At 44.2% G+C, this 25009-nt stretch overlaps 1 protein-coding gene across 2 annotated transcripts in view; it reads right to left on the reverse strand.

Moving 5' to 3' along the window:
* Window positions 1-4550: 4550 nt before the first annotated feature.
* The window catches only part of LAPTM4B (lysosomal protein transmembrane 4 beta), a 128550-nt gene continuing 108091 nt past the window's right edge, over window positions 4551-25009 (reverse strand). For both annotated transcript variants that reach the window (XM_048841304.2, XM_048841305.2), the window contains one exon: window positions 4551-6616. In XM_048841304.2, coding sequence (XP_048697261.2) covers window positions 6542-6616 — 75 coding nt within the window. In that variant the 3' untranslated portion in view covers window positions 4551-6541. The remainder of the gene's footprint in view (window positions 6617-25009) is intronic.

A 25009-nucleotide genomic window follows, 5' to 3' on the forward strand; every position in this document is an offset into this window, starting at 1 on the left:
AGTAAAATTTGAATTACATGCTGAGGTGAAAACAATCAGGAGATAACCAGCAACTACAGTTTGTTGTATGTTTTGAAACACTAGCAAAAATTAGTATGAAAACTTTGAAACCAGACCACATCCTCAGATGACATTTTGGCTCAAGAACCTCGGATTAAACATCCATAGCTCATTTGATTTTTTTTTTTAAATTGTAATTTGAAACTTATTTTTTAAAAACAACAAATTGCTACATCAGCTACTCTAACAATTTCACTGGAAGTGTTCAATGCCTCTTATTTAGTTGCTCTCTGTTTAGCAAAGGCAAAACACCCACACATAATAGCAGGAAATTTAAATTTATCTGTGCCACAGATAAAGTTAATATCTTCTTTAAACAAAGGAAATGAAAGCCATTCCATTTTCAAATGGTACCGTGGTGAGCAGAATTCACAAACTGGCAGAAGACAAATAAGAGTAACTAATTGTCCAGTTTTATCCCCCCATAGATTTCCCACTATAGCTACCACAGTTCAGTTCAGTGGGTAGTAGCCAAAGTGAGAGCCCCTAATGTAGATAAGGGCTGCCATCCACTGATACTTTAACCACGGTGCTGTCTAGTCCTGCTCTGAACGTGGTTAGATGACATGATGCTAAAGTACTGACAAATGCCTGGAGCTCTGGCTACAATAGCACTTGTACCATTGTTACCCCTGGGGAAGCTGAACCATAAACTCGCGGTAGTGACTTTGGAAATTTTAAAGGGAAAATGGATGTAGAAATCTAGAAGCTTGCCCCGTCCCTTGAGTTTCTGGTTTTGGAGTGTAGTGGGAAGAAATCTCAGGGCAGAGACTCCTTAAGTCTATCTAACTTGCGTCACTCAGGTGTGTGAAAAAGGCCCCCCAGAGCAACGCAAGTTACAGTGACCTAAGAGTTGTCCACACCGGCACTATGTCAGTGGGAGAGGCTCTCCGGCCAACATAGCTTCTGCCTCTTGCTGAGGTGGAATAATTATGCTGACGGAAGAGTGTCTTCACTGGACATGCTACAGCTGCACTGATGTGCTTCTAGAGTAGACCTGCCCTCAGAAAAGGCAGGTCTGGGGCCTTGATGCCTGCTGCAAGCAGGAGGTAGACTAACAGAAGTGGCTGGACTGATAGCAATACCTACCCTGGAAGCATAAGAAGAAGAAAACCACTTCTTAGATTTATTAGCAGGATAAAATGGATTTAGGTTTCCCCGTCCATGCTGGAACAGAATCTTATTCCTGGCTAAATTCTAAAAGTTTTGCTCAAGGGGCTTTGCTATAAAGAAGAGCCATGACAAACTTGATGGCAAATCCCCCCTTCGTCCAAAGCCAGGAAAGGAACCAAAGAACAAGTCTGGTGGCTGTGGTAGACTCTAAATAAATAAATAAAATGATTGCCTTTTCCTATTGGCTAATTAGATTTTTGTATTACATTAGCCAACACATTGTTCTTAAATATTTGGCACACCAGAGCAGTACCATACTTCTGTAACTAACTTTCTTCAAGGCACAGCTAATACTGGAAATCTAGTGGGACACAGAACAGCAATAAGATGGTAGCCTGACAAAACTTTGTTGCACCCTGACAGGCGCTTTTCTCTCTCTATTGCTATGGAAGCCAAATATCCAGAGTCTCAGACTGATATGACAGTGCCACAGAAAATGTGGCAAATATCCAGAGTCTCAGACTGATATGACAGTGCCACTCTGCATTGCTATAATCAGAGAGCTCAACACAATGAGTATCTATAGGTCTTAAAGTTGTGTGTCTGCCAGTTCCCCTATTCCTGAACACTTAGAACCAAAGTGGTAGCTAGGAAACCTCTCAAATGGCTGCAAACGCTCCATGCTGCGATCTCTCTTTTCCGAGGGGGCTCTGAGAGTAACTTTGCAGTGCCCACTCTCACTTGCTCATATACAACTCCTCCCATAGGCCAGTGAGGAGACTGACTCATATCTTTACCATGCTTACCCATCTCCCAGATGACAAACCAAAATCACTGTGCCCTAGTCTCATGCCTCTTAGGGTATGTTTACACTGCAAGTGGAGGTCCGATTGTAGCATGTATAGGCATACCCAAGATAGCTTTAATGTAACTAGCATGGGGAACAGTAGAGAAAATGTAACAGCACAGGCTTCAACAGGGGCTAGCCATGTGAGTAGAAGCCCACTGTGGACCCTGGGTACATCACGCAGGTTGTTAGCCCAGGCCATGCCCTAGGTATATACTCAGGTTGTTAGCCCACACCATGCTGTTGTGCTAGTGATTGAAACAATGCCTTCCCATTCTACAGCTCCACCTTCATTTCCAGTACAGGACATACTCTTACATAACCCAGCCCTGGTTATGCTGTTTTGCTGTTTGAAAGGTCTGGATACAGTGAAGAAAAAAAAAATCTCCAACTGCTTTACATTGCACTTTGCTTGCTCATTTAAAATAAGCAGCTGTTCTGACTAATTGTCCAGTATCAAATGTATGTTTGTAGAACAGTCTTTTGCTTTGAAGTAACTTTATATTCATTGGATGGGTGACAAAGTTCTTTGCTCCTGCTGCTTCAATATCCTATTCTGCAGGAGATAGATATGGGCTTGTAGGCAGAAGGTCAGAGATCTGGCTTCCACATTCAGCTGAGTTATTCATCTGAAAACTTGGCCAGGTTGCAGAACCACTGTAGGTCAAATCCCTGGATGCGGAGACATCTTTATAAATACCACTCTGTCCCTGAGAGAACATTAAGCCTGATTTATCAGAGCCGATCCTCCATTTACAGTTAGGGATGCTATTTTTGGTTTCTCGGAGCTGTGGGCTGAAACAGTGTTGCTGTAAGCTGAAACTTTAGGTGTAGAATCTTTGCAGGGAAAGCTATTACAGTATACACGATTGCAAATCCAGCCTCTAATAAAAATATAAATATGATTTCAAATAGATCTCCTCAGAAATAGGGATACTATGCTCTGAGTCTTCCAGCAACCTTGACCACCAGGCTGGAGTTTAACCAACTCTTCTTTAGATATGGAGGGCAGAGGTCTGCTGGGTCTCAGGCAATCTTACAATAGGTGAGACCAAAGTGTCATCTACTTCAAGTTCTGGGATACAGCTGATAATTTGCTTAAGACTAGAAGATAGAACTTACATATGTTTGCTCTGGTCTGACTGTGGCACAGGAGAAAGGAACCATGAAAATTAATTTCCTTTATTCTTATAACACTTATTCTTATGAATGTAAAAATATTAGTCTCTTTGTGCCATCCAATGAGATTAACGAACCTTCCCTCACCCGTTCTATCATCACCACTTCATCGCTTGTCTTCTGCTCCTACTCATAACCATTCCCCCACATCGTGCACTTAGAAAAGACCTTATTTTAACATTGGCAAAACACCTTAACAGTTCCTGGGCACTGCACCAGCCTGGCATTCTCTAGACAATAGATCTGTGGTTAGGAATATGTTCTAGAGGCATATATTAATTAGAGCATTTTGGTTATATTTACAAACCAGAGATTTTCCTAAAGGAATATCAGTTTGAACAGTGCATCACTCAAAACTGTGGTTGTTAATAACTGTTGCAATATGTTAGAAGCACTGAGATGCATCAAAAGCACATGTACTTACCAGATCACCACCAAAGTTTTTCTGCTCACCCTCTACAGGGCAATATCTTTGTATGTGGGAGAATACTATTTCCTATAGTTCTTATGTAAATACAGCAGTAATAACAGAGCTGCAGTTGAGGAAGAGAAAACTGGGGGTTTAGATTCAGTAGCTGTTGAGTTTAAGAAGCCTTCAAAATTCTATGGTTGACATGAAAAGATTCATAAAGTTTCAGCCAAGTATATCTTTACACATCTGGTAAAACCAAGGTCCAGATCCTTAGCTGGTAGATCTGGACCTGTATGTCTGACTTGAGTGCACCTTTTTAATATTTTTCATTCCAGTCTTTGATGATCTGGCAATTATTAATAATGATTCCACATAATATAGAACTAATATAAAAAATAAAATGAGATGCAACCTGGAAAAATAATATGCTGATGTCTGTGGGGGAGTGGGAGGGGGAGAGGAGGAGGACAGGAACCAACAGAAACAAAATGTATACATGGATGAGAGATACCTGGGAGAAAAGTACTGCTAAGAAAAACCTACAGCAAAACTAGATATGAATTTATACAATGTAATGGTAAAAAAACAAAACAAAAGCCACCACCTGGCTATGGAAGTATCATGGAACAGACCAGAGATGGCAGTCCTCCTTTATTTGGTACTTTGGAGACCAAACTCAGAAAACATTTCTGGATGCTAACAAAATAAGTCTGTTCCATCTCTAATTTCCATTGCTCTGTAAGAAATATTCTGAGCCTAATAACTATTCTTTTCTGCATTTGTACATGGCCAGAAGAAGGAAGATGTGGTTATTGACTGCATGAAACAGAAGTTGTAGTTTTTATTTATTTACACAGAAAACCTGTCACAGTTGATTGACAATACTAGATTTGTGTGGATGTTATGTTAGTGAAGAGATGCAAAAGAAATTGCCATAGGCACAAGGAAACATCCCTTTTATTAGAGAGAGGCTAGCTAATATACATAGTAGATTCAATGAGAAGTATATACAATCGGCTTATTGTCAAACAGATGAATGATTAAAAATTCTTCAAAATCAGTCAAGAATTAAAAGAAAGTGAACAGCCAGGATGATCAGAAGTCCAGGCAGCCCACCTCAAAAATAAATTCAGTTCTGGAATGTAAATGGTTATGAGGCCTACGTTGGAAAACACTAGAGTTACCCTGCAGAAAACAATGGGATTTTTCTATATATCAGTATGAGCAACTGGTCCAATCAAGGTATTGCCTGGTCTGATCTTAGAGTGATTGAACCATGAAACAAAACAACAAGGGCTAGACTGGGATCTGCTCTTGCACAAGTGTGTGGAAGGGTCATTTTAAAAAGCCTTTCCCTCATTTCATAGCCTGCACAAGGACAGATCACAATAGCGGTCTCTGAACAGGGACTGTTTGGTCATTGGTTCAGAAAAAGGCAGGGAGGAGGCAGGACCATAGACCTGCCCACACTCTGCATGGGCCTGTAGAGTGGAGTCAGTGCACTGAAATCTACATTGTCCTAATGAACAGTGCAGTGTGAGCACTCCAGGTCAGCTTCAGAAGAGATCATGCTTCTTGAAGGACAATTTCTCCTGAGGCTCCCCCAGGAGTGGTGCAGCTCCACAAGGTCCCTTTGCATAAGGCCTTGCACCCCAACATGTGCTGACATCCAAAAAGCGACAGAGATGACACTTGAGAAGAGATGAGAGGTAGAAACATGTCCATTCATATAGTATAGATGATCTTTAACAATTTTTAAAAATAGAACTCTCAACAAAAAAGTTACATGTGCAAGAGGCACTTTTTGGAGAAAAGAGTACCTCACACAAACATACATAGCTGGATCAGCACAGATGGGGGAGTCCCACTAGAATGAATTCTAATGCAAACAGTTGTCATACAAAGGAGTCCCATATTCCCATATGATGCAGATGCTGCATCCTTTTGATACATATAGGTATTCATGAGAGATTTCTGAAAATGTTAGGAGAAATTACATGCATGTTTTTCCCATAGGCTGGGAGAATTTATCCCCATATTGGTATAACTTAATTCACAGTCCAAAACTTTGCTCTATTTATAGGCACACTCCCATAGAAACTTTCACACTTTGGATACCAAGGAGGCATCTTCAGTCACCAAGCCATGTGATTTTAAAAGCACAGGTATTTTTTGAGGTTGCTAAAAGGGGAGGGGCTGTATAGGCAGGAAGGGAGTATCAGCAGAACGGTGGCAGCAATGTTTACTTATTTATTTTGAAGTGAAAAGAAGAGTGGCTGTAGGGGACAGAGCAGGTATACGTTAGACCATGGACCTGACTTGCCACAGTTTTGGGAGCTAAGCAACCTTGCTTTCCCATGCTTATTCCCCCCCACTAAATGTTTGTGATTAACCTGGTTAGTGAGAACACTATACCGTATTCCTGTTCCTTTAGAGACCATTTGCTTCAGCACAATATTTTATTAGCTTTTTTGGAGTGAAGCGAAATGTCACTTTTTTGGGACTGACAAACTACATTTTGTCCTATACATTCTAAAGGTGGAAAATGGGCATTTCAGAAACTTGTTTCTACTGATCTGGAAGATTTGTAGATAAAAAAGGAAATGTACACCTGCTTTATACACAAAAGTTCTAAATTCTCTAGCATTGCATGTCAAAATGAGGTGAATAAAAGCTACTGAATGATTCTTGTCATCTTAACACTAACCCCCCCTCCCAAAAAAAGGTTCCTGAAACCAATTCAACACACTGTTTCAGTTGAAGCACATTATTAAAACTATCTACAGCATTTTGAACACAAAATCTACATTTCAAAATTTCAGCTAAACAGCAACACAAATCTTAGAGTTACATCCTGGAAGTGAAATAAACTATTGCTCAAATGTTTGAGAAGTAAAGCTATTGTTCTTAGGTACACTTCACGTTCTTGCTTATGCTGACACATAAGGTGGTGGTGGGTCTTTACTAGCTGCATTTGCAGGATCTTCATAAGGTGGCAACAGCACCTGAGGAAAAGGGAAAAAAAATAATCATTTCTTTACGTCAGCTGGCTAAAATTATAAGACAGGAATTTAGGACCTTGTTCTGCAAAATAATTAAATGACTAAATAAAATAAAAACTGTCTCAAGATTAGCAGTTAGCAAATAAAATGTTATTAGTGAAATACACAGGCCATTGCAATTTTATTGTGTGTTTCCATTATGAAGTGCACCTGAATTTCTTGTAATTTCTTACAATCTCTAATCACAACCCTAAACATGACAGCCCCAGAAGATGATTTTGACCATTAATTTACTGACTAAATTTGCACAGGATCCGTGACTGATTATATAGTAGCTGTACAGTAAAACTTCAAAGTGCTCTACTGCTATTGGAGATAGCCAGACTAGAGAGAAAATAATAATACTTAAATGAGAAATGTCTGCATATTTCCTAAAATATACCAGTATATGGATATTGTGTTTGGTCCATTTACAGAGTTATTGGATGTAGATTGAGACCATGGTGTAATTCCCAGATGTTGCCCACATGACCTCCCAGTCATGATCTGATCTTGAAATGTAAAGCTGAACAGCTAAATACACATAAGGGGACATCCTGACCACACGGAAGTCAATGAGAATTTTGCCATCGGCTTCAACGGGGCCAGAATTTCACCCTTATTCTTAAGGAAGTCAATAACTTGCTTTCCTAAAGAGAAACAAGTGTTCTTTTCCATTTAGGACCTGATCGAAAGCACACTGAAATCAATGGGTCTCTTCACTGACTTCAATAAACTTTGAACCAGACCTTCACAGAACAATTCCAAGAATGATTCATGATGTAATCAGGATCTAAATGAATGCTTCCCCGACAGATAGCTGGGAGGGGAAGAGACTACGGGTGTGTTTATGTAAATACAGGTTGCTCCTGCTCTGTTTACATATTCATCATTTATAGCTGTGTCAAAGGATAAACTTTGGCTAGTGTTGGGTACTAATGACCTTAGTACTGAATGCAGGGATAGTGAAATATGGTTACCAATGTTGTAATTATTATAGCAATACAGGAGAGTAGGACTGTGCTTACCGTGTCCCAAATGAGGGGGGGGTGCACCCTCAGTTGAAAGAATGTCATTAACCAGGGGCTTGAATGTCAGAGCCCTGTGAAAGTAAGGGGGGGGGGGAACAGGAGTTCTAGTCAGGAGGCTACATGCCCCCCCTCCCCACCTCTCTAGACTGGCTTAAACTGTTCTTCCCCACTGTTTGAAGAACAGGGCTAAATAGGCTTCATTAGGAGCCTCTTGTTACTTTAATTGCTTGATCAGAGCTGAAACCAGTTGTAGGACTGTGTTTCTGCCTTGCCTGCTAAGAGCTACAATCACTGAGAGCTGAAATCACTTGAGATGAGGCAGTGTTTCTGCCCAGCCTGCAAAAGGGCAGAAAATCACTGAGAGACTGATGTGCAGAGGTCACAGAAGAGAAGCAGAAGTGACTGACAGCCAGCAGGGCGGCGCCAGAGAGGCGCGATGAAAGCAGTGAGCAGGTGGCTGGTGAGGGGCCAGCAGAGTGAATAAGATACCTCTTTACTCTCCACCCAGGGTGGGTGGTGAACTCTGCAGATGCACCTCTGAACTCTGGGTCTGCACCAACCGAGGACAACAACAGAGAAGGATCAGGCATGTGAAAGGGACTTTTGGGTTGCTGGACTTAAGAACCTGAGGAGAAAAGGGCATTGACCATTCTACTTCGGAGGTGGGTCTTTTACCCATAGTTTATGTTTATGAACCCTGTTTGCAGTGTTTTCCCAAATTAACTCCAAGTTAGTTCCCTCCTTTCATTAAAAGTTTCTTTTCTACACTCAGACTCTATGCTTGCGAGTGGGGAAATATTGCCTCTCAGAGGTGCCCGGGGGTGGTGTGTAATTTTCCCAGGTTACTGGGTGGGGGCTCGAGCCGGTTCTGTGTTGTATCGATGGAAAGGAACCCCTAGATATTGAACCTGGCCCTGGTTGCTGCTGGCTCCACCTGGCAGAAGGGTTACAATATTATACATATGCGAGCTTACACACTTCTATATCTGTGTGTGCTTCTATGCACATTTGCATAATTAGAAAACAGACACAGTAGGATTTTCAGTCCTGCATCTAAAAGAGACTCAGAGTGCTTTAAAATTCTAACACATTTGACAAGGACATGACTCCAGGGTTATTAACGCCATGGGTCTGTGCTTGTGAGTGCAATATCCCATATACTGTTCCAAACAAGCACAAGTTCTCAAAAGCTTTGCATTAATCAAAAAAGCATTTAATAGTTTATGTCTGCTTTAAAATGTACAGCTAAATATAGTGGAATACATGTGTACTGAAATGATATAAAACAAATAGGACATTAGATAAATGTTATGATAAAGTCAGATTTATGTCTTAGTATAATATAACCACTAAACCACAAACCATAATTCACTCAAAACCTGGTGGTCTCTTCAGACCTCTCAACAAAGTTTTAATAGCAGATTCTATAGGGAGGTCTCCTATTTCTAAAGATGTCATTATTTCCCCAATTATACTACAGAACATTTACTAGTATATTACAAATTATTATTAGTCGTAATTAAAAGTAATTAAAACTAAACTACAACTGAAACCAGAAGTGAACCCAGGACATTTTTATGATGTATGAGCCTTGCTTTTGTATTGTGTTTGTTCTCATACTGGCTAAGTTTCAAAATGCTGTCATTTGCAATGGGGCTCTCAATCACAAGGGCGAAAGATATAGTGATGCAATGTCCTGCATGGAATCAAATAAGCAGAAAGGAAGAAAGGCCTCCCAGTTATGCTGTTGCCCAAGCCCTATGCTCTTATGCAATTCAACCCTGTGGACCCCTGTCTTATGCAGGAACTGAGAAATCCCCGAAGATTTTAGGAGGCCTTCCCTGCCCTAGGAGGTCACCCACAATGATCCTATTTGGAGGAGTCCTCAACTAGCCTCTAGTGCTGCTGACTAGATCCTTTTAAGGTTTGCAGGGTGTGTAGGTTTGGGAGCCCCCAAAGAGTCTCCTAAGGTTCCACGAGTGGGGAGGCTATAGTCTTAAGGCTCCTCTGGAACTTAACTGCATGCAAAAAGTTATGCATGTAAAGTCACCATAAATAATCTAACTAATCATTGCTAATATGTATGGGCCTAACCTTGATGCTCCTGAAATCTTTCACAGGTTTTTTACTAAATTATACGGAGAACCCCAAAGCCCTAGTGCAATTGTTGGGGATTTTAAAAAGGTGCTCGATCCCTTTGTGGACAAATCTCAGCCTCAGGGTCATAAGTCAACCAAAAGTAGAACGGCTTTGGAGTTGCAAATTAAAGATCTGGGATTATGTGAAACCTAGCGTTTTATACTTCCAGCGGGTAGGCACTATTCATACTTCTTTCCACAAAATGGGTCCTATTCCCAAATAGATTTCTTTTTTTGATCTCCAAAAACTTGGTAAATTCTGTACTTGACTCCTCAATTTATACAATTGCATTCTCTGATCATGCCCCATGATTCTTCAAACAGCAAGAGATGGGTGAGAAACAGCCAGGTAGATGTAGATTTAATTCTTCACTTTTATTAGATCTTCATTTCAAAACTTTTTTTGAAAAATAAATTTGACATGTTCCTGGAGACAAATTAACTGCAACATCTTCTAGCAGGCCATTGTGGGAGACACTCAAAATCTATTTGAGGGGTGCAATTAGAAGTTTCATGTTTGCCAAGAAAAGGGAATGTGAAGAAAATATGACAGCCCTTGAGAAAAAAGTAAAAAGCTTTATTTGTATTGTGCAACAGCCCCATCTCCACATTTGCTGCGATCCCTAATTAATTTGAGATATATACTCAATAAGCTGCACTGGGGGCACAGGCTGAATTTGCCCTATTTTGATTCAGGCAGGATTTCTGAATTGGGTGAAAAAGCTGACAAGTTGCTGGCATAGCACCTAAGACAAAAGACCTCTGCATAAAAAGAGTCGTGGCCATCTGTGATAAACATGGTAAATTATGTATATCACCTAAAGATATTAATAAAGAGTTCTTTAATTTATATAAAAGATCTGTACCAATAGGACCAGGGCCAGCCCACAACATTTTGGTACCTGAGGCGGGGAGCTCAAATGATGCCCCCATGCCCCCTTGCTTGAGCCAAAACTTTGAAAGGTCTCAATTCTGCCTTCTTCCTGTTCTACTCCTCTCATGGTACTGCTCTGCTACCTACCCCAATAAAGGAGAACTAACAACTTAAAATGCCTGTTCACAAATTTTAAGTAACACTTAACTTTCAAATGCCTGAACAGCAAATGTAACTTTTCTTGTCTGCATAGTAAACACTGGCATTTTTATCTGTTTGAATAATCAAAGTGGTGCTTTCCGTGCCTTCTTGGTTACAAAGATTTGAACTGCTTCCTGAAGGTCCACAGTCTGGGCCAGCTCATGCTCTATTGAGATGGTTGCAAGGCCGACCAGCCTCTCCTGTGTCATTGTGGAGCGTAGATGTGTTTTTATTAACTGCAGCTACTCCAAGATGAATTCTCCACTGGCAACTGTTACAGGAAGTGTTAGAAGTATGCGGAGAGCAACAAAAGCATTTGGAAAGAGGGTGGTCATGTTATTTGTGCACATATATTCCAGAAGAGCCTTTGGAGTTGATCCTGCTGAAATGTATCTGAGAAGGCTTTCAGTTCATCACCTAAATCACTCGCATCAATATCGCGCATGTCATCATGTGTCAATACTGTCTCTAGTGCCCTGCATTGTCTCTAGTTTAGGTCTTCTTCGGATATCGTGAGGAGTTTTGGAATATCATACAACATACCAAATATACTGTTGTGTTCCTTGAGCTGCATGAAACGTTCAACTGACTGCATTGCACAATCTAGCACCTGGTTAAAGAATTCAATTTTGAATTGTTGTTTGGGGTCTCTTATGGGATTATCCGTGCCTCGTAATCAAACTGTCATCTACTTCTTCGGTGACTCTTGTAGTCTTGAATGGGTGGGAAAATAGCTTCAGTGTGAAGTTCCTCTGCCAACTTCTGTGCACTCTTCGGAACGTTTTGAAATCCCTCATCTGACAGGTAAGACTTTGCTTTGTCCAGTTGTTCCATTGCTCCAGATATATCAAGGTCAACACCTTGGAGTCTCTTGCTTACAACATTTATTTCAAACAGTATGTCATGCCACAACACTAAGCCACACAGAAATTTGAAGTTATGTATGTTTCTGGTTATTCCATTTCCCTCTGCCACTGTTCTCCCATGAACAGTTCCTGTCATAGCATTATCCTCCACAATGGCAACATCTATCTTCCCAATTTGGTGTTTGATATGCTTTATCGCCTCCACTCGACCTTCCCATCGTGTGGCACTCAGTGGTTTCAGTGTCAGAGAGGATGTTCCCAGATGTTGTTTCAAAATTTGCCATCGATGAGTTAATGCAGAAAAAAATACTTAAGATGCTTTGAATTACATTAAAAAATTCAGCAGCCTCACTAGAAGCTGATGCTGCATCACTGACCACCAAGTTCAATGAATGAGAACTGCATGGGACAAAAAAAGCTTGAGGGTTTAACTCTTGGATCCGTGTCTGCACTCCTCTGTTCTTTCCTCTCATGTTGGCACCATTATCGTAGCCCTGACCTCTCATGTCAGCTATTGCAATTCCCGTACCTTCCAGCTTTTTAAGAAGCACATTTGTCATACCAGCTCCTGTAGTATCATCAATGTCAATAAATTCTAGAAAATGCTCTCTGACAGTCACCATTGAAGGGACATTTTCACTTGGTTCTGTTGTTGTTACAAAATGCACCATTAAAGTCATTTGTGTGCAGTCCAGAACAACAGAGTAATATCTCGCTGACTTCAGATCTGCCACAAACTTCTGTTTGACTTTTGTTGCCAGGAACTGTATGATCTCATTTTGAATTGTTTTTCCAAGGTAGTGGTGTGTGTACATTTCTTGGGTGGTGACTCTTAGATGCTCTTCGGAGTACAGCATCACTCAGCCATCAGTTGCACAATTTTAAGGAAGCTTCCATTGTTTGGCACATACAGCTGATCTGAAGTGCCATGCAGCGCTAGGTTTTGGGTAGCAAGCATTCTCACAACGGCAATGAGCCCTTTCAGAACATTTTGCCAGTAAAGAGACTGACGCAATCTTCTGTTGATGCTGATCATCTATGGTGGCCTTTAACTTTAGTCTCATCTCAAGCTCTTTCCAACTATGGAATGCTCTCTGGTGATTTGCTGCCTTCTCAAGGCATGCCAGATTTCTAGCCAGATTTTTCCAGTCCTTTGTTCCTATAGCACCCAATGTGGCTGGAATATTAGACTGGAAGAGTTTGCAACAAAAACAGTATGCAGCATTCTGGGTTTTTGAGTACATAAGCCATGGCCTCTCCACTTTGTCACCATTGGGGATTTCACGCCAGTAATGTGTTGGATGGAAACTTCTATTTTCATTGTCTTTGGGGAACATGAAGTTTTTCCACTTGCTGTGGCCCATGCAGCACAAGGAAATCCCTCAGGCTACTGCTCACGTGGGTCCACAGTCCTGGATCATCTAGACTTAAGGAACTAAACTCAGCAGCAGCTGTTTCTTGTGCCTCCACCACGCACTTTCCTGAAGAAAAGTGTAGATCAGAGATGTGCATGGTTACATCCATCTGAGATGGAGATATGGATGCCGCAGTAGCTGCCAGGTCACCTGCACTCTGACTAACTGGAAGATCAGGCATCTCCTCACCACTCACATCCTCACTGGGGTCGGAAGGCTCACCAGGAACATTTATGTCTATGTATCACAGGAGAGCTCCTTCCTGCTTAGATAGAAAAGCTTCCTTTGCTTGCTTGCTTTTTCTGAATGCTGCCCCAGAGGGGCGTTTTCTTCTGTCACTCATGACTGCTGTTCTGTGCCATCTATAATGGCTCTCAACACTCAATTGAGGGGGACAAATAAGCAAGCTGGTAGCAGGGCCTGAGTGAGGGAAGATATCAGCATCTTAAGGGCCTAACTGGCTCCTACTACTTCAGTTGTCTGCCTGTTCTCCTCAAGTGGGTTCAGGGAAGTAGCAGGAAATAGGAAGCTCCCTGAGAAGCTGGTCTTAATCAGTCCAGGCTCCTGGGGGTGCTAGAGAGATACATAAGAGGCTGCTCCTCCTCCTATCTCTCCCTGCAGCTCCTGCTGCTTTCTGTTATTCCCTCTTACCTTTTCGCCTGCCTGCCTGCCATGTCTCTTGTGCCCTCCTTCCTCCAGCCCAGCACTCCACCATCTCTGTGCATCTAGAGCATAGAGAATACATATGCACCAGCAGCAGACAATTTTCTACTCTCTGGGTCCCAGTGGTGCCTCCACCGCCTGGCACCTGAGGCAGCCGCCTCAGTTTGCCTCGTGGTAAGGCCAGCCCTGAATAGGACACAAACCCCTGCACGGACGCTTTGTATTAATTTTTCAAAAATATTACATTACCACGTACTGCAGTCAAGAGTAGAAACCTTAATGTGCCCCTAATGGAGGATGAGTTAACTGAGGCGATTAAGAATATAAAAGTTGGGAAGGCCAACGGGAACAGATGGCTTCCCTGCCAAATTCAATAGACGTTCCTTGACTTCCTGTCTGAAAAGATGCTTAAAATGTTTAATAAGTCACTCCTAGAAGGCATTCCTCCCAGGCCTTAGGCCCGGTCTACACTACGAGTTTAGGTAGAATTTAGCAGCGTTACCTCGATTTAACCATGCACCCGTCCACACGACGAAGCCCTTTTTTTCCCAACTTAAGGGGCTCTTAAAATTGATTTCTTTACTCCACCCCCGACGAGGGGATTAGCGCTGAAATCGGCCTTGCCGGGTCGAATTTGGGGTAGCATGGATGCAATTTGAAGGTATTGGCCTCCGGTAACTATCCCAGAGTGCTCCATTGTGACCGCTCTGGACAGCACTCTCAACTCAGATGCACTGGCCAGGTAGACAGGAAAAGGCCCGTGAACTTTTGAATCTCATTTCCTGTTTGGCCAGCGTGGCGAGCTCACCTGCACAGGTCACCATGCAGAGCCCATCAACACAGGAAACCGTGCAGTCTCAGAATCGCCGAAGAGCTCCAGCATGGACCGAATGGGAGGTACGGGATCTGATCGCTATATAGGGGAGACGAATCCGTGCTGGCAGAACTCAGTTTGAAAAGACGAAATGCCAAAATACTTGAAAAAAATCTCCAATGGCATGAAGGAGAGAGGCTATAACAGGGACCCTCAGCACTGCTGTGTGAAAATTAAAGTAGCTCAGGCAAGCCTACCAAAAAACCGGAGAGGCAAACGACCGCTCCAGTTCAGAGCCCCAGACATGCCGCTTCTATGATCAGCTGCATGCCATTCTAGGGGGTGCAGCCACCACTACCCCAACCCTGTGCTTTGACTCCGTCCAAGGAGTGGGAGGCAACACGGAAGCGGGTTTTGGGGGCGAGGAAGATGATGATGAGGAGGTTGTAGATAGCTCACAGCAAGGAAGCTGAGAAACTGGTTTCCCCAACAGCCAGGATCTGTTTATCACCCTGAACCTGGAGCCAGTACCCCCCAAACTCACCCAAGGCGGGCTCCTGGACCCTGAAGGCAACAAAGCATTGCAGTGTATGGTCCCGGTGTTTGCTAGCATTCAAACAACATCCATTCTTTATCTCTCTGTGTTACCCTCAGGAGAGTGATATCACCTGATTGAAATAGGGGAATTTTATTAAGGGGACATTCAGAGGTGCCCGTTCCTGCTGGACTGTTTGCCTGTGGCTGAAAAGAAATCCTCCCCACTGTTAGCTATGCGGAGGGGGGGAGAGGTGAAGCCATCATCCCAGAGAATTGTGTGTGTGTGTGTGGGGGGGGGGGGGTTAGTTGAGTTTCTGCTGCACGTTAACTCGGAAACCACAGCCCCTCCTTTTAAATTGCCAACCCATTTTAAATGGCCAACCCAATGGGTGCTTGGTATGGGTAATGAGGGCGCTGCTGTTTGAAACCATTCCCACATGTTATGAAAGTTAAAGAAGCCAAAAGACTGTGGCTTACCATGGCTGCCTGCAAGCCGAATTCTGTTGTCCGGCTCTACGTGAGTGATCTCTCACACGAAACCAGCATACCCTCAATAAGAGGCAAAATGCGACCTTGTAATGAAAGCACGTCCTATGTAATGTTAACAGCAAGGTTTACTGTGAAAGAGTGTTCTATAAAATGTTTCTCCTTCCCAGAGGCTAGCGAAGATTAGAAGGCAAAAAAAAACGCACTCGCAATGAAATGTTCTCTGACTTCATGCTGTCCTCCCACACTGACAGAGCACAGCAAAATACGTGGAGGCAGACAATCTCAGATTGCAGGAAAGCACAATATGAAAGCGAGGAGAGGTGGGGGGCTGAAGATGGTAGGTGGCGTCAGCTTGATGAAAGAAGGCAGGAGTCAATGCTGAGGCTGCTGGAGGATCAAACTCTCATGCTCCGGCGTATGGTTGAGCTACAGGAAGGGCAGCAGGACCACAGACCACCACTACAGCCCCTGTGTAACCAACCACCCTCCTCCCAAAGTTCCATAGCCTCCTCACCCAGATGCCCAAGAACGTGGTGGGGGGGCCTCTGGCCATTCAGCCACTTCACCCCAGAGGATTGCCCAAGCAACAGAAGGCTGGCATTCAATAAGTTTTAAAGTGCTGTGTGGCCTTGGCCTTGTCCTTCCCCTTCCACCACCCCTCCCGGGCTACCTTGGCAGTTATCCCCTTATTTGTGTGATGAATAAATAAAGAATGCATGAATGTGAAGAAACAATGACTTTATTGCCTCTGCAAGTGGTGATCGAATGGGGGAAGGGAAGGGTGCCTAGCTTACAGGAAAGTAGAGTGAACCCGGGAGTGGGGTTGTTCCATCAAGGAGAAAAACAACTTTCACACTGTAGCCTGGCCAGTCATGACACTGGTTTTCAAACCTTCTCTGATGCACAGTGCGCCCTCCTGTACTCTTCTAACCACTCTGGTGTCTGGCTGCGCGTAATCAGTGGCCAGGCGATTTGCCTCAACCTCCCACCCCGCCATACACATCTCCCCCTTACTCTCTCAGATATTGTGGAGTGCACAGCAAGCACTAACAACAATTGGAATATTGGTTTTGCTGAGGTCTAAACGACTCAGTAAACTGCACCAGCGCGCTTTTAAATGCCCAAATGCACATTCTACCACCATTCTGCACTTGCTCAGCCTATAGTTGAACAGCTCCTGACCACTGTCCAGGCTGCCTGTGTATGGCTTCATAAGCCATGGCATTAAGGGGTAGGCTGGGTCCCCAAGGATAACTATAGGCATTTCAACATCCCCAATGGTTATTTTCTGGTCTGGAAAGTAAGACCTTTCCTGCAGCTCTTGAAATAGACCAGAGTTCCTGATGACGCGAGCGTCATGTACCTTTCCCGGCCATCCCTCGTTGAAACGTCTGTTGTGATCCACCTTGCTTTCAGCACCATTGAAAAGTACACCTTGCGGTTTAGGTACTCGCTGCCTTCGTGCTCCGGTGCCAAGATAGAGATATGGGTTCTGTCTATAGCCCCAACACAGTTAGGGAATCCCATTGCAGCAAAGCCATCCACTATGACCTTCACATATCCCAGAGTCACTACCCTTGATAGTAGCAGCTCAGTGATTGCACTGGCTACTTGGATCACAGCAGCCCTCACAGTATATTTGCGCACTCCAAATTGATTCCTGACTGACCGGTAGCTGTCTGGTGTTGCAAGCCTCCATAGGGCTATCGCCACTCGCTTCTCAACTGTGAGGGCTGCTCTTATCTTGGTATTCTTGCGGTTCAGGGCAGGGGAAAGCAAGTCACAAAGTTCCATGAAAGTGCCCTTTTGCATGCGAAAGTTTCGCAAGCACTGGGAATTGTCCCAGACCTGCAACGCTATGCAGTCCCACCAGTCTGTGCTTGTTTCCCCGGCCCAGAATCGGCATTCCACGCCATGAACCTGCCCAACTGACACCATGATGTGCACGTTGCAGGGGCCCGTACTTTGTGAGAAGTCTATGTCCTTGTCCTCATCACTCTCGTCATTGCGCTGCAGTTGCCTCCTTGCCTGGTTTTGCTTTTGTTGCAGGTTATGGTTCTGCATATCCTGCTGGATAATGCGTGCGGTGTTTATAGTGCTCATAATTGCCGCGGTGATCTGAGCAGGCTCCATGTTCCCAGTGCTATGGCATCTGCGCTGAAAAAAGGCGCAAAACGATTGTCTGCCGTTGCTCTGATGGAGGGAGCAGCGACTGACAACATGGCTTACAGGGTTGGCTTACAGGGAATTAAAATCAACGAAGGGGGGGTGGCTTTGCATCAAGGAAAAACAGAATGGCCCCCTCAAGGAGAGAACTCAAAACCCTGGGTTTAGCAGGCCATTGATTTCATGGGGGGAGAGGGGGGGAGAAAATGAATACAAAACAAATCTGGTCTATTTCTTGTTTTGATCCACTTTATCTTTATACATCTTACGCTGGCAGCAGACGGTGCAGTACGACTGCTGGCCATCGTCGTCTCCTGGCTGCTCACAAGAAGATGGTGCAGTACGACTGCCAGCAGGACTGAATCTCCATGAGATGAAACTTAAAAAGGGAAATAACCTGGCTGAGTCACTCCCATGTCTGCCCAGGCACGCCTGACCGACCTCACTGAGGTCGGCTAAAAGAGCACCCAGGAGTACGACGATGATGGCTACCAGGCAAAGTACTATCTGCTGCCAAAAGGCAATGAGCTGCTGCTGTGTAGCAATGCAGTACCGCGTCTGCCAGCACTCAGGAGACATATGGTGACAGTGAGCTGAGCAGGCTCCATGCTTGCCATGGCATGGCATCTGCACAGGTAACCCAGGAAAAAAGGCGTGAAACAATTGTCTGCTGTTGCTTTCACGGAGGGAGCGAAGGAAGGGGGGGGCCTGATATATACCCAGAACCACCCGCAGCAATGTTTTTGCCCCATCAGGCATTGGGATTTCAACCCAGAATTAAAATGGGTGGTGGAGACTGCGGGAACTGTGGGATAGCTACCCACAGTGCAACGCTCCGGAAGTCGACGGTTGCCTCGGTACTGTGGACACACGCCCCCGACTAAATGCACTTAGAGCATTTATGTGGGGACACACACAATCGACTGTATAAAAAAAAGCTTTCTTAATTCTATAAATTCAACCTAATTTCGTAGTGCAGACATACCCTTAATAACAGTTATTTCTAAACCAGGAAGAAATGCCACACTGTGGTCCAATTCCAGGCCAATTACACTTATTAACAGTGAAGTCAAAATACTAGCAAAAATTCTGGCAATGAAATTGGAGAATGTTTTGGGTTCTATCATACACTCAAACCACATTGGGTTTGTCAGAGGCCGTCATGGCTCTGATAACCTTTGACAACTTACCGATATTACAGCAGTGAAATATAATGACCCTGAGGCACAGAAAATATTAGCCTTAGATGCAGGAAAGGCTTTTGATAGAGTGGGTTGGAGATATACATTTTATATCCTACACAAATCTGGATTTGTACCCTTATTTAGTTCCTGGATCTAACTATTACATTCTCACCCAATCTCTTCAATCACAGCCACCAATGTGACCTCAAATATGTTCAGCTTCTTCGGGGGTACTCGGGAAAGGAGCTCGCTGTCTCCATTACTTTTTGGTTTGGCTCATGAGCTCTGGCAATAGCTAAAAGGGGTCATTCAGGTATCCGAGACATACAGCTTGGTTCCATGGAGTACAAATTACTGTTGTATGCAGACGATGCCCTTTTGTTCAAAGCAAGCACTGCCCACCTAGCGAGGATGGGAAAACGCTAGCCAGCCACGCATGCAACTGTACTGTCACCCCCAACATGGACGTGTTGCGGCTACCCCCAAACCAGAAATCACAGCAGCAGACTGTAGTAGGTAGTTAGATGGTCGCCTGACACCTAGACTGAGGACAGAAGTGCAATTCAGCAGCTACTATTGCGACCCACCCTTTAGGATCCCCTCTTCTCACCCTGCATGGGGAAAGGGCTAGAAAAGGTGCCCCTAAACCTAGGCTGCCTCATACACTCCTCGCTGGATTACCGTGTCCACTGGGATCACTCTGCCTGCGGTTGAAGCTACACAAAGATAGTGAATTTTGCTACATGGAATGTTCGCACCCTGATGGATAACATAGATAATATATGGCCGCAAAGAAAAACTGCTATCACCACCACAGAACTTGAGATACAACATCGACGTCGCTTCCCTCAGTGAGACAAGGTGCCCAGATGAAGGTCAACTGAGAAAAGAAGGTGGAGACTACATCTTTTTCTGGAAAGGAAAATCTGCAGAGGACAGGCGCATTCATTGTGTCGGTTTTGCAAATAGGAATAGGTTTGTCAGTCAGCTTACAGAATTTCCTGTCGGAATCAATGAACATCTTATGACTCTTCGTCTTGAGCTCAGCAACAACCAGTCTGCTGCTGTCAGTGCATATGCCCAATCCTTGATTCTACCGAGGATATCAAGGAACAATTCTATATAGATCTTGACAGAGTCTTGATCAACATTCCCAACAAGGACAAGATCATTCTCCTCGGAGATTTTAACGCTAGCGTCGGGCGGGAGTCAGATCTCTGGAACGACACTATCGGAAAAGGAGTAGGAAAGGCTAACTCCAACAGCATCCTCCTCCTGAGCAAATGCGTAGAACATGGCCTGGTCATCACAAACACCCTCTTTAGACAAAGTGAGAAGTATAAGACCACCTAGAGACATCCGCGCTCCAGGCCTTGACACCTTCTTGACTACGTTATTGTTAGAGCTCGAGATCAGAAAGATGTCCGCATCACGAGGGCCACGCATGGAACTGATGACTGTTGGACGGACCATTGCCTTGTTAGATCAATCATGAATTTGCAGATCACCTCAAGGCACTGCAAGAAGGCAAAATCAGTACAAAAGAAATTCAGTGTCAAGTCCCTTGAAGATATAGTGACTTGGGAGAAACTTCAGCAGCGTCTCCAAGAGAAGTTTGCTGCTATGCCTACAGCTGGTGATAATGAAAATCTCTGGAAGGGATTAAAGACTGCCATTCTCTTGGCATGTGCCGAGTCCACCGGCTATGTCACCCACCATCACCAAGACTGGTTTGATGAGAATGATGCAGAGATTCAGGGCCTGCTTGCCCAGAAAAGGAAAGCTCATTGCATGTGGCAAAACGACATATCACACCAGCAGAAAAAAAGTCTTAGAAGCAACTCAAGGCTGAAGCCCAAAGAAAAATCTGTGACATCGAAAATAAGTGATGATGAAAAAAGGCCAAGGAGATTGAGCTTTATGCTGATAAACATGACATGAGGAGTTTCTTTCAGGCAATAAGGGCCATTTATGGCCCATGCTCCCATGGACCCACACCATTCCGAGCCCAAGACGGGTCAACATATTTTAAGGACAGTGAAACCATCAAAGCCAGATGGAAGGAGCATTTTGAGTTACTCCTGAACCATGAGTCAACCATCTCTGATGCCACTATCAAATCTATACCTCAATGACATGAAAGAGAATCTCTTGCTGACCTCCACACCCTCGAAAAAGTAACATGAGCCATTATGCAAACTAAGAACAAGGCAGCAGGGCCAGATGGCATACTAGCTGAAGTCTACAAGTTTGGAGGTGAAGAACTGGTAGGAAAGCTCCACAAACTTTTCTTCATATCTGGTATAATGAGAAGATTCCAGAAGACTTGAGAAACGCTAACACTGTTACAATAATTAAGAAAGGAGATAAGCTGGAGCATGAAAACTATCAAAGCATTGCCTTTTTATCTACAGCAGGGAAAATTCTTGCCTGTATCCTCTTAAACCGATTACCTTCCCCTTGTTGAATAAATATTGCCAGAATCTCAGTGCGGTTTTATACCATCCCGAGGGTATAATATAGAATGGATGGGTGGCTCTTTAATCTTCAGTGTCTCCGCTTGAAGTCCCAAGTTTTCATGGCATACATTACTGATCTTCAGTATGCTGATGATTGTGTCATCCTAGCGCACACTAAGAATGACCTTCAGTCCATACTGGATTTTCTTGCACAAGCTTACCAAAACCTAGGACGCTCACTCAATATTGAGAAGACTAAAGTGCTCTATCAACCTGTCTCAGGCCTTGCACATGACCCACCACAAATCACCATCAAGGGTCAAACTTTTGAGACAGTTGAGCACTTTTGCCACCTCGGTAGCCCACTTTCTCACAATGCAAAAACTGAAAGTGAGATCCAGCACAGAATCTAGTGTGCAAGTGCTTCCTTTGGGAAATTGTTCTGACGCATTTTCACAGACCTTGACCTACGGCAGGACACCAAGATCCAAGTCTATAAGACAATTGTTGTTCCTATACTCCTCTATGGATGCGAAACCTGAATAACCTATCGACAGCACCTCAAGAGTTTGGAGAGGTATCACCAACGATGTCTCCAGAAGGTTGTTCGTGTCAAGTGGCAAGACTGCCGGTGTTAGTGTGGCATCCTCGCTGAAGCCAATGTCACCAGCACTGAAGCAATGATTCTCATGCACCAACTTCGCTGGGCTGGACATTGTGTGCGGATGCCAGTCTCTCGCCTCCCAAAACAAGCCCTCTACTCTTAGCTCACCGATGGTCAGAGATTCCGTGGTGGTCAGAGGAAATGCTACAAAGACACACTGAAAGCGTATCATAAGAAAACTGATGTGGAGATCACAAGCTGGAAAGAGCAACCTACCAACCAACCCCAATGGCGCCCCATCCTCCATCAGGCAGTGGCCTGCTTCAAGGAGAAGCGCCTTGCTCTCGAAGCTGGGGAGAGAGAGAGAGAGGAGGAAGGAAAAAGAAATAACTTTCTCCCAGCAGGCCACTGGCCTGCCACAAAATGTCTGTACCTACTGCAGGCGGATTTGTGGTTCCAGGATTGGACTCCTGAGTCATCTCAGGACCCATATGTAAATCCATGGTAGAGATCATCCTTGAATTGAGGGATTGCCAATCAGCCAGTCAATGCCCATGACTATCATTGAAAAATTTCTAGCTCCTATAGCCCCGGGACAGTTTGGGCTCTCAGACCAACAAAATTACTATTATGTTTTTATCATGTCACAGATCTCAAATCGTTTCTAGCATGCACCTTTATCCCTGCAACTGTGGAAACTGAATGGGTATTAATGCATCCAATTCTCCCTGTGGGTCTGATCAGTTACTCTTTTTGTCCAATGGAGAAAAATAAGGGGCCTACAGTGGTGGCTGTGCAAAGGTTCTGGGCTACCCCAGCTAACAGGGAACAATTTTATCCTCACCACCATGCAAAAGCACCTATCTGGGATAACCCAGACTTGCAAATTGGTGAAAACCCTATTTAGAAGAACTGGAGAAGAAATGGCTGAGCAACGGCATCATATGGATTTCCCAATAGTGAAGGATGAGGGCTTTGTCTCTTTTCTAACATTAAATCAACTATATGACCTAACACCCTCAGCGGAGTGGCAGAACTTACAACTGAAACCTGTGCTAAAATATAAATTTGGTCCAGAGACCCCAAAGCTATCTGGAACCTTGGAAATGCTTCATAAACTCCCCAGGCACATGTCCACTATGTATGCCTAATAAAGAGTAACTCCATTGGTCCAGAGTTCTTTGTGAAAATATGAGGAGGAGAGTTAATATAGCACTTAAAAGAACCCCAATGGCACAGCATATTATGGAATGATAAAAATGCTTCTGTGGATCTCAGGCTATGCCTTAAACAGCAAAAGTCTATTCAAAATGTATTGGACGCCACAAAGGTTGTGCAAGACAGGGGCCTTTTCCTCTGATGTTTGTTGGCGCTGTAATAAAGAAAAAGGAACCGATACATCTGCTGTAGGGTCTGTCCGACAGCCAGGCAACTATGGAAAGAGGTGGACACAAGAGTGAAATACAGTAACTCCTCACTTAACGTCCTCCCACTTAACGTTGTTTCGAAGTTACGTCTCTGCTCCATTAGGCAACATGCTCGTTTAAAATTGTGCAATGCTCCCTTATAAGGTTGTTTGGCTGCCTGCTCTGTCCACTGCTTGTAAGATTCTGTGGAAGAGCAACGACTTTACAAGGGAGCATTGCACAAGTTCCTCTTCTCTGCCTCCTCCCCCACCCTCCCAGCACTTCCCCCACCACCAAACAGCTGTTTGGCAGCACTCAGGACTTTCTGGGAGGCAGGGGGAGGAGCAGGGAAGGGTCACGTCTCCATTCCTCCCCCTCCCTCCCAGAAAGTCCTACGTGGCGCCAAACAGCTGTTTGGCGGTAGGGAAGCGCTGGGAGGGAGGGAGAGGAGCGGGGGACATGGCGTGCTCCGGAGAAGAGGTGGAGTGCGGGTGGGAAAAGAATCATAGAATCATAGAATATCAGGGTTGGAAGGGACCTCAGGAGGTCATCTAGTCCAACCCCCTGCTCAAAGCAGGACCAATTCCCAACTAAATCATCCCAGCCAGGGCTTTGTCAAGCCTGACCTTAAAAATACCTAAGGAAGGAGATTCCACCACCTCCCTAGGTAACGCATTCCAGTGTTTCACCACCCTCCTAGTGAAAAAGTTTTTCCTAATATCCAACCTAAACCTCCCCCACTGCAACTTGAGACCATTACCCCTTGTTCTGTAATCTGCTACCACTGAGAACAGTCTAGATCCATCCTTCTTTGGAACCCCATTTCAGGTAGTTGAAAGCAGCTATCAAATCCCCCCTCATCCAGAGGTGGGCCTGGAGTGGAGAAGGGACGGGAAGAGGCGGGCCTGGAGCATCCCCCGGCAAAGTCGGCGCCTGTTCTTCTGGGTGGGGGGGGGGAAGCTGCCACTGCACAAGGTGCTTCCTAGCATCCTTGCCTGCAGCGGGCTGTGCCTGTCTGGGGTAAGCCAGGGGCACCTCCCAACCACAGTACAGTACAGTACTGTACAGTATATAATGCCTTTTGTCAGCCCCCAAATTTTTTCCTTGGAACCTAAACCCCCCACATTTACATTAAATCTTACGGGAAAATTGGATTTGTTTAACATCCTTTCACTTAAAGTTGCATTTTTCAGGAACATAACTACAATGTTAAGTGAGGAGTTACTGTAGTATTTGGCTTCAGCAATTAAATCTCATCTGAAAATTATATCCTAGATTACGTACCTAATATGCTGGGTTTAACGCCACCACAAAGACTTTGGTTCTTGAGGGCCACAATGATTAACAGTGCATGATTTTACAAAAATGAAGGAGTAGGCATACGCCCAGAATAGAGCACTGGTATTCGGGTCCATCTGAGTTAGCACCGAAAGAAAGAATAGCTTATCAATGTAGAGAGAAATTACATGAATTTGAAGAAATGTAGATGCTGTTTCTTGGATAAAGAACA

Source organism: Caretta caretta, chromosome 2 (assembly GCF_965140235.1).
Source record: "Caretta caretta isolate rCarCar2 chromosome 2, rCarCar1.hap1, whole genome shotgun sequence".
In the NCBI taxonomy this organism is placed as follows: Eukaryota; Metazoa; Chordata; order Testudines; family Cheloniidae; genus Caretta; species Caretta caretta.